This window comes from Pseudophryne corroboree, chromosome 11 (genome assembly GCF_028390025.1).
Source record: "Pseudophryne corroboree isolate aPseCor3 chromosome 11, aPseCor3.hap2, whole genome shotgun sequence".
In the NCBI taxonomy this organism is placed as follows: domain Eukaryota; kingdom Metazoa; phylum Chordata; class Amphibia; order Anura; family Myobatrachidae; genus Pseudophryne; species Pseudophryne corroboree.
In genome coordinates, this window is record NC_086454.1 from 300,991,915 (window position 1) to 301,004,815 (window position 12,901).

Consider the following 12,901-nt stretch of genomic DNA (forward strand, 5'->3'; position numbering starts at 1 on the left):
TAGCTGGGGGATACTGTATATGGCAGTAACCTGTAATACCGGGATGGGGGATACTATATATGGCAGTGACTTGGAATATCTTTATTCCCGTGGTTCACCAAACAGCTCACATTTTCCAGGTCACCCAGCAGGTGCACAGGTGTAGTCATTACTCAGTCACACATTTTAAAATATCCACAGGAGGAGCTGGTTATTTCACTTGTGATTCTGTGATGAGACTTGGAAAACATGCACTGTTTTGTTTGGGTTCCTGAGGACGGAGTTTGAGAACCTGTGCTTTATTCTGTTTGCAGGTAATATTTTGCCACATTTTTTTTTTTACATTGGACTGAGTATTTTGCATGTGTATTTAGTTTATTTCTATAGTTAGGAGTCAAACCACATGTGTCAATGGGGTCTGGGACTCAGGGTCGACAACAAAAAGGTCGACACACCTTAGAACGACGCCAATTGGTCGACACTCCTTAGGTCGACAGGAACAAGGTCGACATGGAAAAAGGTCGACATGAGTTTTTTATGGTTTTTTTGTGTCGTTTTCTTCGTAGAGTGACCGGGAACCCCAATTAGTGCACCGCGTCCCCTCGCATGGCTTGCTTCGCTCGCCATGCTTCGGGCATGGTGCCTTCGCTCCGCTACCGCTTCGCTCGGCACAGATTACCGTTCCAATCGTAGTCCACGTGGATCGTTAAGTATGAAAAGGTTAAAAAAAAGAAAAAAATCGTGAAAAACTTATGTCGACCTTTTTCCATGTCGACCTTGTTCCTGTCGACCTTTTGACCATGTCGACCTAAGGTGTGTCGACCAATTGGTGTCGACCTAAGGTGTGTCGACCTTTTTGTTGTCGACCTGGAGTCCGGATACCGTGTCAATGCAAGACACCCCAAGTCTCCGTGTACTATGGGCTCCCAGGTGTCAGTGTGCCAATGGCATTCCAGCTGTTGGTGTGACAATTGGATCCCAGGTGTCAGTGTGCTGTTGTTATCCCAGGTGTCAATGTGCTGTTGGCATCCCAGATGTCAGTGTGCCATAAGCATCTCAAGCATCGTTCTGCCGTTGGCATCCTAGTCTGTGTGTGCCACTGGGCCCCCAAATGTCCGTGTGCTTCTGTTATGCAACCCCCAAGCAGGTTGCTCTTAATAGAATGTACTGCATATACGACATTTGCAGGACCTGAAGAACAGACTGTGGGTCCTGACACACAGGTTGCACACATCTGTCTCAGAGCACAGGTATACTGTCAGTCAGTCAGTCAGTCCATCAGGTGTTCTAGAGCAGGCCTGGCCAACCTGTGGCTCTCCAGATGTTGTGAAACTACACATCCCAGCATGCCCTGCCACATTTCTAGCACTGATTAAGAGCAAAACTGTGGCAGTGCATGCTGGGACTTGTAGTTTCACAGCAGCTGGAGAGCCACAGGTTGGCCAGGCCTGTTCTAGAGAATTAGTCTGTCCTTACTAAACAGATGATAACTGTGACAGTTTTAGGGCATGTTCAGCCAAGTAGGGTACCGCATTTCCTGAACAGCTGCCGGAGTGGGCATCACTTGCCTAAAATAGCTGTAAAACCTTTAGACATTGCCCGGGGGAGTAGACCAATATTCATATGATTAGATAATATGCACGCTGGAAGGTAAAAAAAAAAGACAGTCTCCATATTAAAATTTCTTTTATGACACAGATACAGATCACAGAACAGACATTGATCTGAGTGAATGGTTACAGCTGCCACAGATCAGACATACAACACATTGAGATACCAGCATGCAAAAATCTGCAGCCCTGTGTCTGCTGGGTCCGCACCGGCCCTGCCTCCCCCCGCATAGATGCACTCATCCCCTAGTTATCTGTGCATTACCCTCTGCAGCTTCCATATGCTCTGGAAGCAGGAGTCCCTTACATAACAAGTGACCTCAGGTTATATCCATACAGCACATTCAAGACATTTCAGGTTGGGCTGCTCGTAACCATTGCAGTGTAGGTGTTCTACAAACGGTGTGAAGGGCCAAATGTAAATACTGGCTTAGCACCTGTATGTTGTCATCTTGCAGTGCAAATACACAGGTTCTCAAACTCGGTCCTCAGGACCCCAAACAGTGCATGTTTTCCAGGTCTCCTCACAGAATCACAAGTGAAATAATTAGCTCCCTACCTGTGGCTCTTTTAAAATGTGACAGTTGGCAATGTAGACACTCGTGTACCTGCTAGTTGGCCTGGAAACGTGACCTGTTTGGGTCCTAAAGACCGAGTTTGAGAACTACTGGTTGAGTAGTTATTCTGGTTCTCCAAACCTGTGACTGCAATAGTCATGGCATGCGACTATGGGACCATTTAGATTACTAGTTAATTGGCCTGTGCCTGTCCTCAAGCCACTTTTGCTAAATTCATTATTTATATAGATCAGACTGAAAAATAATATACAGTAATGATTACTGTACATTTATAAGCCTTATCCTATAAATAAATGTCTGAAAACCAAAGAAAGCAATGCATTCTGAAAGAGTTGCAAGTCGGCACAAGTTAATACAGTAACCAGGAAGTGGAAACGTATTTTTGATGTAAGAAATTATATACTGTGCAACCAAAGGGTTAAAAATTGTTGCCTGGTGAAGTTTGGTTGCTAGCAGAAAGATTTCCACAATTGCACTCTAGTTCCACCTAGTGGACATAAGTAGGCATTACAGTTCATTATGAAAAGTGCTTAGAACGCTCTTATTTATGGAGAAACACAGAGGGGGCCAAATGTAATAGAGTGAGAGTTTCAGAAAGTGATTTGGTAAGGTTTTGCAGGGTTTTTTTTTTAAAGTGGAAATCATTTAGATAGCAAGATCAACCTGGTTTTGCAGTGTAAATGATTGCCACTTTAAAAAATAATGAAAAACCTTACCAAATCTCTCACTTTCTGAAACTCTCTATTACATTTGGCCCTAGGTTCGCTTGTGGCACCAGTCTTTCTGCTTCTATGGTATAGGCATTTACAACTACAACTTCTATGCATTTTTCTATGATTATTCTGAACATTTATTTCAGTAAAGTTTTATTTTTCCACTTAAGAGGCCAAAATCTTGATACATCACAGGCAATGTGTTATATTTTATCACCCATATAACATACTGTAGCTTGGCTAGTATGTTCCCTCTAAACTGAACATGCCTAATCTGATGAGAACTCCACCCTATAGTTTAATGAAGAGTCTGCTGTTTAGTGCAACCCAACAATTGTTTTTTTTTTTCGTGATTAATTTAGTTCGTTTTTTAATGCAATTATTTCCAGATTGCTCCGTTTAAAGGGGATGGATCCTGCTTTGAAGGTCAAAAAGAACTGTGAACTAGTCGTTGAAATTGGTGCTATATCTAACTTTTGGCAGTGAAGGGAATCAGAAATCCCAGTAATAGCAGTCGGGGTTCTGCTGCTGTTTGAGGCAAAGCATTGAGGGAGCACAGACAGAAGGGACTGTTGCAGGTTGGTAGTGTGACATAAGAATAAACAATACAGGACATTTCCCAAGTGTCACTGAAAACTGGGTATGAGGAGGCCAATGCAGATCCTATAATTATAAGAGCTGCCATCTTAAAGCTACAACCTCTTGGGATTCATAAACAGCCTCCAACTATGAGGTCCCTGTCCAGTAATCCTTGGGACATTGTGTTCTGTATTTAAAGCTGCTTTTCAAGTCTAGGACAGTTGTTGCCTGGACGGCCCAAGTCCTTTCCCACAATGACATTTTGGTTTCAATGTGATGCTTGGCGGCCATTTTGTAGTTCCACGTAGGGTTGTGACCTTTAGAGGTAGTGCAAGAGAGTTAACGAGCGCAGTAATCCGTGTGGATATTGAAAGTCCAGCTTTTCACAACTCCCCAAATCCATCGTACGTATGGTGCCATGTTGTGTTGGTTAATAGCTGACAGCACTCTGTATTCAAAATGATGAGGAAATGAAGCAACCTGAGTGCAAAAACAAAACTGCGCAGGGTATACTCTGTGATTAATATCAAGGAACAAAACAGAACGCACTGCGTGTATTGGCCACTATACACCGTAACAGAGAGACGGCTGGATGCCACTTTGAAAGAAATGGAGGCTACAGAGTATCAAACATACAATACAAGAGGAGATGACAGAATTGATAAAGACACAGCAGGTTGCTATTATACACACACACACATACCAAATATTTTATATATTACTTTCTGTTTTTCATAGGATGTGTAAAAAAATAAAACTTCCTTCATAGCTGACTAAGGTAATGAGGCAGGTGCACAGCAAGATAGAGGACTGTTTAATGGGAAACTATTATCACGTTCCAAGAATAAATGGTTTTAATGTATTATATAGCATCAAATAGGTTAGGTTGTTTACTAAAACTTGTACAAAGCACAAATTGAGATGTGGCTCGTAACAACAAATCAGATTATAGATATCATTTGTATAGCAAGCAGAGTCTAGAAGACAATAGCTAGAAGCTGATTGGTTGCTAAAGGCAACACCGCCATGCTTGCTTTTAGAAGTTTCAGTAATCTGCCCCTAGTGTGAAGTCTACAGGGAATGCATATGTTGGGATTCAGACATCGGTAATCTGAACGCCGGGATCCCGACAGCCGGTATATTAACTGCATCCCATCAACAGGAACACTTTCATATTTTGGTTATAGTGTTTTGTTGGCTATTTTATTCTTAGCCAGCAGGTGTCGCTATAGCTACAGCAGAGCTGGTTTTAATACTCCATAGTAGACCCTACTTTATTTCATTTTACACATTTCAGAACAAATGCATTTTGATGATAATTCTCCCTTAAAACATTGCAGACATGAAAATGAAAAAAGAACTGATGCTAAGATTCTTGTTTATCAGACGGAAGTGCGCTTGCGCCATGCGCCAGTGATTCTAGTGCCATAATAAGGTTACTTTTTTTGGAAGCCACACCCAACTGTGTAGTGAGACGATAGGTGAGAATGACGTCTAGCTGTTGCTGAACTACATATTCCATGATGCCCCTGTGGGGCTGTAGTTCATCAACAGCTGTAATGGGAATGGATGTTCACCTTCCCATAACCCATCGAGGTCCCAAGGGAAGTCATGTTTGTGTCTTCTGTTCCACCCAATGCACCTGGCAGATGTAGCAATGGGCTTCCACTGAACATGGAACTAACAATCCTCTAAATGCAATGGTGGGTCAAGAGCCTCTCATTTGACTGCAGTTAGCATAGCTGGATGAGGTGTACAACTGGCAGTAGATTAAGCAACATTACTGCAAGAGATGGCAAGGCTACAGGAGATTGGGCCCACTTTTGGGGCATCACTATTGCTAGGAGATCTGGGTGGAATCCTCAAATCAATCTGATATATGATGGTGACCTACACAAACGTGTCCATCTGAATGTGGTAAAATAACACTCAATGCTTTCCTGGGTTCTAGTTGAGCTGGAACAATAGTCACGAGGAAGCCACCCTAGTGGTGATATCACCCAGGCATTGCATGACCACGATTCATGAGACATAACCAATAGTTATGAGTCCTGGGTTCCTAGTGCACTGATAGGCTGCACCCTCATGAATGTGCATCAGCACATGGTAATTCCAAGTGGAGCAGGTGACAGGTGCCTCATCACCAGCTGCTCTGCACTGTGATACCCACTTGGCCTCCACCTGGACAGAATGATTCATGCTTAGATGTTAATTATCAATAGCTTGGTGAACCAGTCATTACTAGTCTGCAGTGTTACTGTGTAGGCCTCTACTCAAATGCTCCCCAGCCCCTCATTCATTCAGGCCACATGGGTGTTAACTGAGCCACCAGTGAGAAAGTGATCTACTGTCGTGCTGTAAAACCTCTGTAATAGAAAGCTTTGAAGTTAAAAGCAGCACCAACCAGGTCATTGTGTAACTGATTACCTGGCGTATCTTCTGCTGCACAAGTTGTATTTCCTTAAATGAATTCTCGCAGATAGCAGAAGTACCACACAGCATTTCTCATACACAGGACAAGTGCTATAGCACAATGCTATCAATATAAGATTGGCATATTATTACAGTGCATCCTGGTAAAGGGAAACTATCAAAGTCAATTGCAGCCTTATGCAGATTTATGTTTCACCAACCAATCAGATACCAGCTATCTTTCTTTAGTACCTTCTATAAAATAACTAGTATCTGATAGGTTGCTTTAGCAAACTTCTCCAAAATCAATGATCAGCTATAAGATTGAGTGGGACGACACAAATTGTTCTACATTAATACTTGATGCCATCAAATCACATGGGACTTCTAGTCCGTGACATGAACTGAAATCTCAGAACCATATTTATAGGCACCAGATTTTCCCAAGCCGTAAGAACTGATAATAAATAAGCAATTGATAGTTTCCATTCCAGAATACACATGGGCAAGTTTTGTCCCAGCGACAATGCACGCCGACATACGGTGTTCTGAAAATACACATGCCATGCGTCACCATCCGCCCCAGCGACTACACAGCGGTGCAGCATTCCTGCTGTGATATACTATTGGAGAATATGGAGCTGAATTAACAAATCTCTGCTACTGTACTTCCTCGTGTTGAACTAACACTCAGCAGCTGCACACCCTATGGTTGTATTGTTCTTTTTGTATATATAAATCTGCAGCCGACTCCCCCGTCCCATCAGTAGCCTCGCACGTATCATATTGCACTCACGTCCCCTACATGGGAATTCTTTTGTTTTGCTTTTATAAATAAAATATTTAAAAAAAAAAAAAAAAAACCTGTACAATTTTTTTTCCCATTGTGGGTTTAAGTCTGAGCTGGGGGGAGGGGGATGGGAGTTCCTGGAGTTATCTCCCGCCAGTCCCCAACTGTTGTATTGGCCACAACTGTCCATTAAATATTCCATTCCGGGTATCTCCGTCCTGTGCTTTGAAAGTGGGACAGGGGTGTAGTGGAAAAACACTGGTACACAAGGGTCTCAATGTCTGTCTGAACAGGTTGCGAAATGCGTCTCTAGTCTTTTTCTCCCTCTGGGACAATCTGAGAGTAGGACAAGGAAGTTAGTCCTGAACAGCTGAGGCTATTTGCTACAGAGGAGGTAGAGGAGGAAGATGCAAGTGCAGCAGAGGTGGGATATCCCCAGAGGAAGCCTTGGAGTAAACACGTGAAACGCTGCTTCTACTAAGGTGTCTTTCTCCAGGGATGTTCCCCCAGCAGAACTCTCAGAATACATTGAAACTTTCTGTTCTTCCCCCGAAAGCTCCCTCCACTCCTCTCGGACCAGGCTTTGGCAGGGCTGGTTATGTTTGGACTGGGGTTTTATTTTTTGGATTTCTTGGTAAGAGGTGTTCTTGGTGTCTGACATTTCTTGGCTGTCTAGCAAGGTAGTTTAATTTGTATATCTGTGTTATTTTTGGATTTCAATTATGTTTAAAGCCAAAGATTTGAGAGTAGTTTTAAATTAAACACTTCCCGCACCCCATGAATCTTCTTAGTCTATCACCCCTCAGAGGGTCTTTATACTCCCGAACGAATAGGTAGGGTGGGAATTTTTTGAAATATGAAGCTTTGTGTTCGTCTTCAGGTTCAATTGCAAACCACGCTGACAAAACAGATCCCAACCCACCCAGAAACAGACACAATGGGGGTTGGGGGGGGGCAGGTGGAGTCATGGCAGCCACTGCCCAGAACCCCACAGTGTGGCTGATGGGTGTAGCTGTCTGTGAGCAGGAGTTGGCTGGTCTGTATCCTCAGGTTCTTATATCCTGCAGTCTCCATTAGCGAGAGGCGGTATCCAGCAAAAGGGGCGTGGCGGGGGTCCCAGAGCGAGAGGCGGAGCTGCTTGCAGTTGGGCTGGCTGCGGGTGTGGCCGGGGTGGTAGACACTGGCTGCGAGCTGGGTGGGTGGTGCAGGGACTGGCCGCACACATGGTGATGTTTCTCCCAGTCCTTGTGTTGGCAGAAGGAGCCACAGTATCGGGCTGTGTTGCAACCACTGCAGGTCTCACTGGCCTTTCGTCCGCAGTTCCAGCAGCTCTGCAAGAAGAGTAAGAATAGAGTTATCCCATCCGCCGACTGCTCCTGGCCATTATCCAAGTGCCTGGTGCTTCCTGGGGAAATACCACAGCAATATAACATTGGGGAATTATTCTGTATAACCAGCATGTATGGTGCTATTGGAATTCCGTTGTGAGCACAAAGTCTTGGCAACAATGTGCAAAATACACTCTGACCCAGGCACTCCCAACCTCAGACCTCTGGACACACTAACACTCCAGGTTTTAGCGATATCCAGGCTTGATCACAGGTGACTTAAAATTAGTACCTCAGTTATTTTGATTTAACCATCTGTGCTCAGGCCTGGATATCACTAAAACCTGCACTGGTGATGATCCTTGAGGAACGAGGTTGGGAATGCTTGCTGCAACCCATGTTAGATACCACTCATAATCTGATGACTGTGCTGGATGCTCTCAAATGCGTATTGATTGTGTGTCACTGCACAGTGGTGGGCGGGGCCAAATGTGAATGCCTCATCATGGACCCGCCCACAAATCACAGCACTGAGCAGCAGGGACGGGACTATTTTTGCACGAATCACTTCAAGTCTCCATACTGTACATGCCTGTTGGACTTTTCCTCCGCAGTCTCACAGAGGTGTGGTCGAAAAGCAGGCAAGTACATGTGCTACTGTACAAATGTAATATTACAATAATGTAGAGAGCTATCACCTACAGCACCTATTACTATACTATAGTGAGCTATTACGTGTCACATGTATTCAGAGGCGGATTGGCCATAGGGCTTACAGGGAAGATCCCCGGTGGGCCGACGCACCCGTGGGGCCTGTTTTGTTTGAGGACATGGGGTCCTTTTTATAGACATAATGAATAAGATGCAAAATAATTTGCATATATGAAAATTACTGCCACTTAGCCTGTGATTGCAGATGATCTAGTGTATGCTCTGTCTGCCTGCTTGGCTGACATATAAGATTGAGTGAATAGTGATTGGAATACGGTTGGTGTAATAAGCAAGAAAATATATCTTTCTAAAGAATGATATAGTTTCCTAAATTCTAAAGGTGTATCATATAATGTGCTCATAATATTTAATTTTATTTCTTTTTAACTTCCCCTCAATGCTGGACATCCCCACTATCTGGAAAGTTTTGGGGTGAGTGTGCTGCTGCCATGGCCCATGGCTAGACCTTACACCTCTGGTGCTGCCCATGTGGGGCCACTAGTACAAATTTTTCCAGGGCCGCTTTTTGTTCCCAATCCGTTCCTGCATGTATTACTATATTAAAGTGAGCTAACCCCTATAGTACATATTACTATACTACAGTGAGCAGGCACATATAACATATAAATATACTGTAGTGAGCTATCACATACAGTATAACATTTAAATATACTATAGTGAGCTATAACATATAAATATACTATAGTGAGCTATCATATATCACATATAAATATACTATAGTGAGCTATCATATATCACATATAAATATACTATAGTGAGCTATCACATACAGTATAACATATAAATATACTATAGTGAGCTATCATATATCACATATAAATATACTATAGTGAGCTATCATATATCACATATAAATATACTATAGTGAGCTATCATATATCACATATTAATATACTATAGTGAGCTATCACATACAGTATAACATATAAATATACTATAGTGAGCTATCATATATCACATATAAATATACTATAGTGAGCTATCACATACAGTATAACATATAAATATACTATAGTGAGCTATCATATATCACATATAAATATACTATAGTGAGCTATCATATATCACATATAAATATACTATAGTGAGCTATCATATATCACATATTAATATACTATAGTGAGCTATCACATACAGTATAACATATAAATATACTATAGTGAGCTATCATATATCACATATAAATATACTATAGTGAGCTATCATATATCACATATAAATATACTATAGTGAGCTATCACATACAGTATAACATATAAATATACTATAGTGAGCTATAACATATAAATATACTATAGTGAGCTTTCATATCATATATAAATATACTATAGTGAGCTATCATATATCACATATAAATATACTATAGTGAGCTATCATATATCACATATAAATATACTATAGTGAGCTATCATATATCACATATAAATATACTATAGTGAGCTATCATATCACATATAAATATACTATAGTGAGCTATCATATATCACATATAAATATACCATAGTGAGCTATCACATACATATACTATAGTGAGCTAGCAGTTATACTGTAGCATGCATTAGAGGCATAGCTCTTTGATGAAAGAGACGGTCTCTCCTCTGTCTCAACAAAAGATGACTTCAACTATAGATGTATCAAGCCTTGGAGAGAGATAAAGTGGTGGAGTGGCCCATATCGGTCCCCTCCTTAGATTAGAGGAGCTATGCTTGGTGTAATAGGCAGCTTAACTAAAAACACACTTGTTCCGTTTGTAAACGGTGTGGCGCGGCTGCCTCCTGCTCTGTGCCGCGTGGCCGTTACCTCACTTGAGTCCTCCTGCTGATTGATGACTGAGACGGCGTCCTCGGATGCCTGCCGCTTTGCCTCGGCTAACGCCCGCTCCATTTTGGCTCGCTCTAAGGTGATGAGGTCGTGAGCCTTGCGCTCTGCTTCGGACACCGCCTTCTGCAGCTCCGACATGGCCTGGCGTTTTACTTCGTTCACCGCCTCCTCTGTGCAGACAGAGAGACAGCTCAGAGGGGAAGATGAGCCCTGGGAGGTGGGGACTCAGGTATAGTAGGGGTTTAAAGATTTAGGAATAGACCCTACACTGCAAATTCCAATAAACATTAGCAAAATTAAATGGGGGGGGGGAGCAGCAAAAAAACTTCCCTGGTATATAACTGCCACCCGTACTCCAAACCACTATATACAACATCTGAAACAAATTACTCCCCAAGAAAAAGAAAACTGGCGTCAGTGTAAATTGGGAAAACTAACATTGTCACATTTTGTAGCTCGAGAATGATTTATATTGATAGAGTGGGCCTAATACAATGCACAATGGGGGCCAAACCCACACGGGAGCAGTAAGATAGTGATTGCGGTCAGGAATGTCTTTGGCATAGATTGTAAGCTTGCGAGCAGGGCCCTTCTACCTCTGCCAGTTTGTTCTATTACTGTTGTTGTAATTGTAAAGCGCAACGGAATAGGCTGCGCTATTTAAGAAACTGATAATAAATAATAATAATAATAATAATAATAAACATCAGCCGAGTGGATAACACTGAATGTACAACACATCTCTATGGGGAAGCCTTGTAGGGTTCCTGGTAAATGAGACACTACTGGCAATATTACATCAGTTTTGTTGCCCTCACTTCCATCAGCAATAACTCTCATTTCTAGATCACTCACCTGCTTTCCGCCAGATCTCTTCTGGCATATACCCAGCCTGTGGCCGATGAAGAAAGTCCCGTGAAGGCTCTAATGTAAAGATTAAATGTAAAAAAAATGGTAAATGCAAATAAGCATACATTCATGGCCTTATATTCATGTGCCACCAACAAATCACACACTGCACATACATTCCTCCCTACTACGCACCGGGGCTGATTCTGAGTACGACGCCCGTGTCTTTTTGCGGTCACCTGTCTGTGACTCTATGGAAATGCTGCTACAAAGCCCTATCCTGGTCTACATCTATGTGTCTAAATATGCAAGGTCTGAGACACCCACTGTCCGAAGACACTGAAATATCGCTTGGTGCCACCAAATACTGACTGGTACATCATCAGTCTATAGCAGTCTCCTATGTGAGTGGTTGAGCATCTGTGTATACAATCACATAACACACCCAGATGACCAACTCCGTGTGTGCGCTAAGCCCCCTCTTTGTCACCGACCACCGCATTTACAAACCATGCGCGTCCTCCATGCACCTCAACTGCAACTCCAACTCTGCGCAAACACTAGCTGCATGGGTATCCGGATGATAGATCTACACTGTCTACATAGACAGTCAATAGGTCGACACCATATGGTCAACATGCTTTAGGTCAGCAGGGTCAAAAGGTCGACAGGTAGGTTCAAAGGGTTGGCATGATAATGGATGACACACATATGGTCAAGTTCAACACAAGTTTTTGGCGGGGTTTTCACATATTTTTCAACTTTTGCTTGATTTATCATCCACGTGGACTACGATTGGGAATAGTAACCTGTGGTGAGCGCATCGGTAGCGGGGCGAGCCCGTGAGGGTCTATGTTTGCAATAATTGTAGTCACATATCATGAAATAGAGAAAATTACACACAAAAAAACCCTTAAAAATACTTTTGTTGACCTGTTCTTTGTCAACATTTTCCATAACGACCTTTTGACCTCGTTGACCTTTTTTTTTCCTGTTGACCATATGGGGTCACCCTAATGTCTGGCTTCTATAGGCCTCAGCCTTCTTGTGCGTTATCTGACCTGCTGGGGAGGATTCGGTGCTGGAGCTGTTGTGGTGCCGCGCTGGCTGAGTCACAGAGCTGACAGTCTTTTTCAAGTCCTCTGCATCACTGTAGCGACGAATCCAGTGGTTCAGCTCTTCACGATCCGCTTCTTGGCAGCGGCGGAGGACTGTCAGCGAACGCCGCGTTTTTTCTACCATATCCATAATACAGTTTAACAGCTGAGAATAAATATTTTAACATAATGATATCAGTCCTCACATTCATTTTTAAAGAAATGATAGGATCTTTGCCTAAGTAACTCAGGGGGGGCATTTACTAAGCAGTGATAACAGCGGAGAAGTGAGCCAGCTGAGAAGTTGCTCATGGCAACCAATCAGCACTGAAGTAACATCTATAACTTGCATACTATAAAATGATACAGACCTGCTGATTGGTTGATGGGGCAATTTCTCCACTGTCTCACTT

At 42.7% G+C, this 12,901-nt stretch overlaps 1 protein-coding gene across 2 annotated transcripts; it reads right to left on the bottom strand.

The window, feature by feature from the left end:
- Window positions 1-1,648: 1,648 nt before the first annotated feature.
- LOC134969526 (protein CBFA2T3-like) lies at window positions 1,649-12,688 on the bottom strand. Of its 2 annotated transcripts, none has more exons than XM_063945530.1 (4): window positions 12,453-12,687; window positions 11,398-11,466; window positions 10,522-10,712; window positions 1,649-7,992 (listed from the first exon to the last, which is right to left on the bottom strand). In XM_063945530.1, the coding sequence occupies exons 1-4, from the start codon at window positions 12,637-12,639 to the stop codon at window positions 7,735-7,737; spliced, it is 705 nt and encodes a 234-aa protein (XP_063801600.1). In that variant the 5' UTR covers window positions 12,640-12,687; the 3' UTR covers window positions 1,649-7,734. The 2 variants fall into 2 exon arrangements, with proteins under 2 accessions (XP_063801600.1, XP_063801601.1); XM_063945531.1 differs by having other exon boundaries at window positions 7,871-7,992; window positions 10,527-10,712; window positions 12,453-12,688.
- Between the last annotated feature and the right edge of the window lie 213 nt (window positions 12,689-12,901).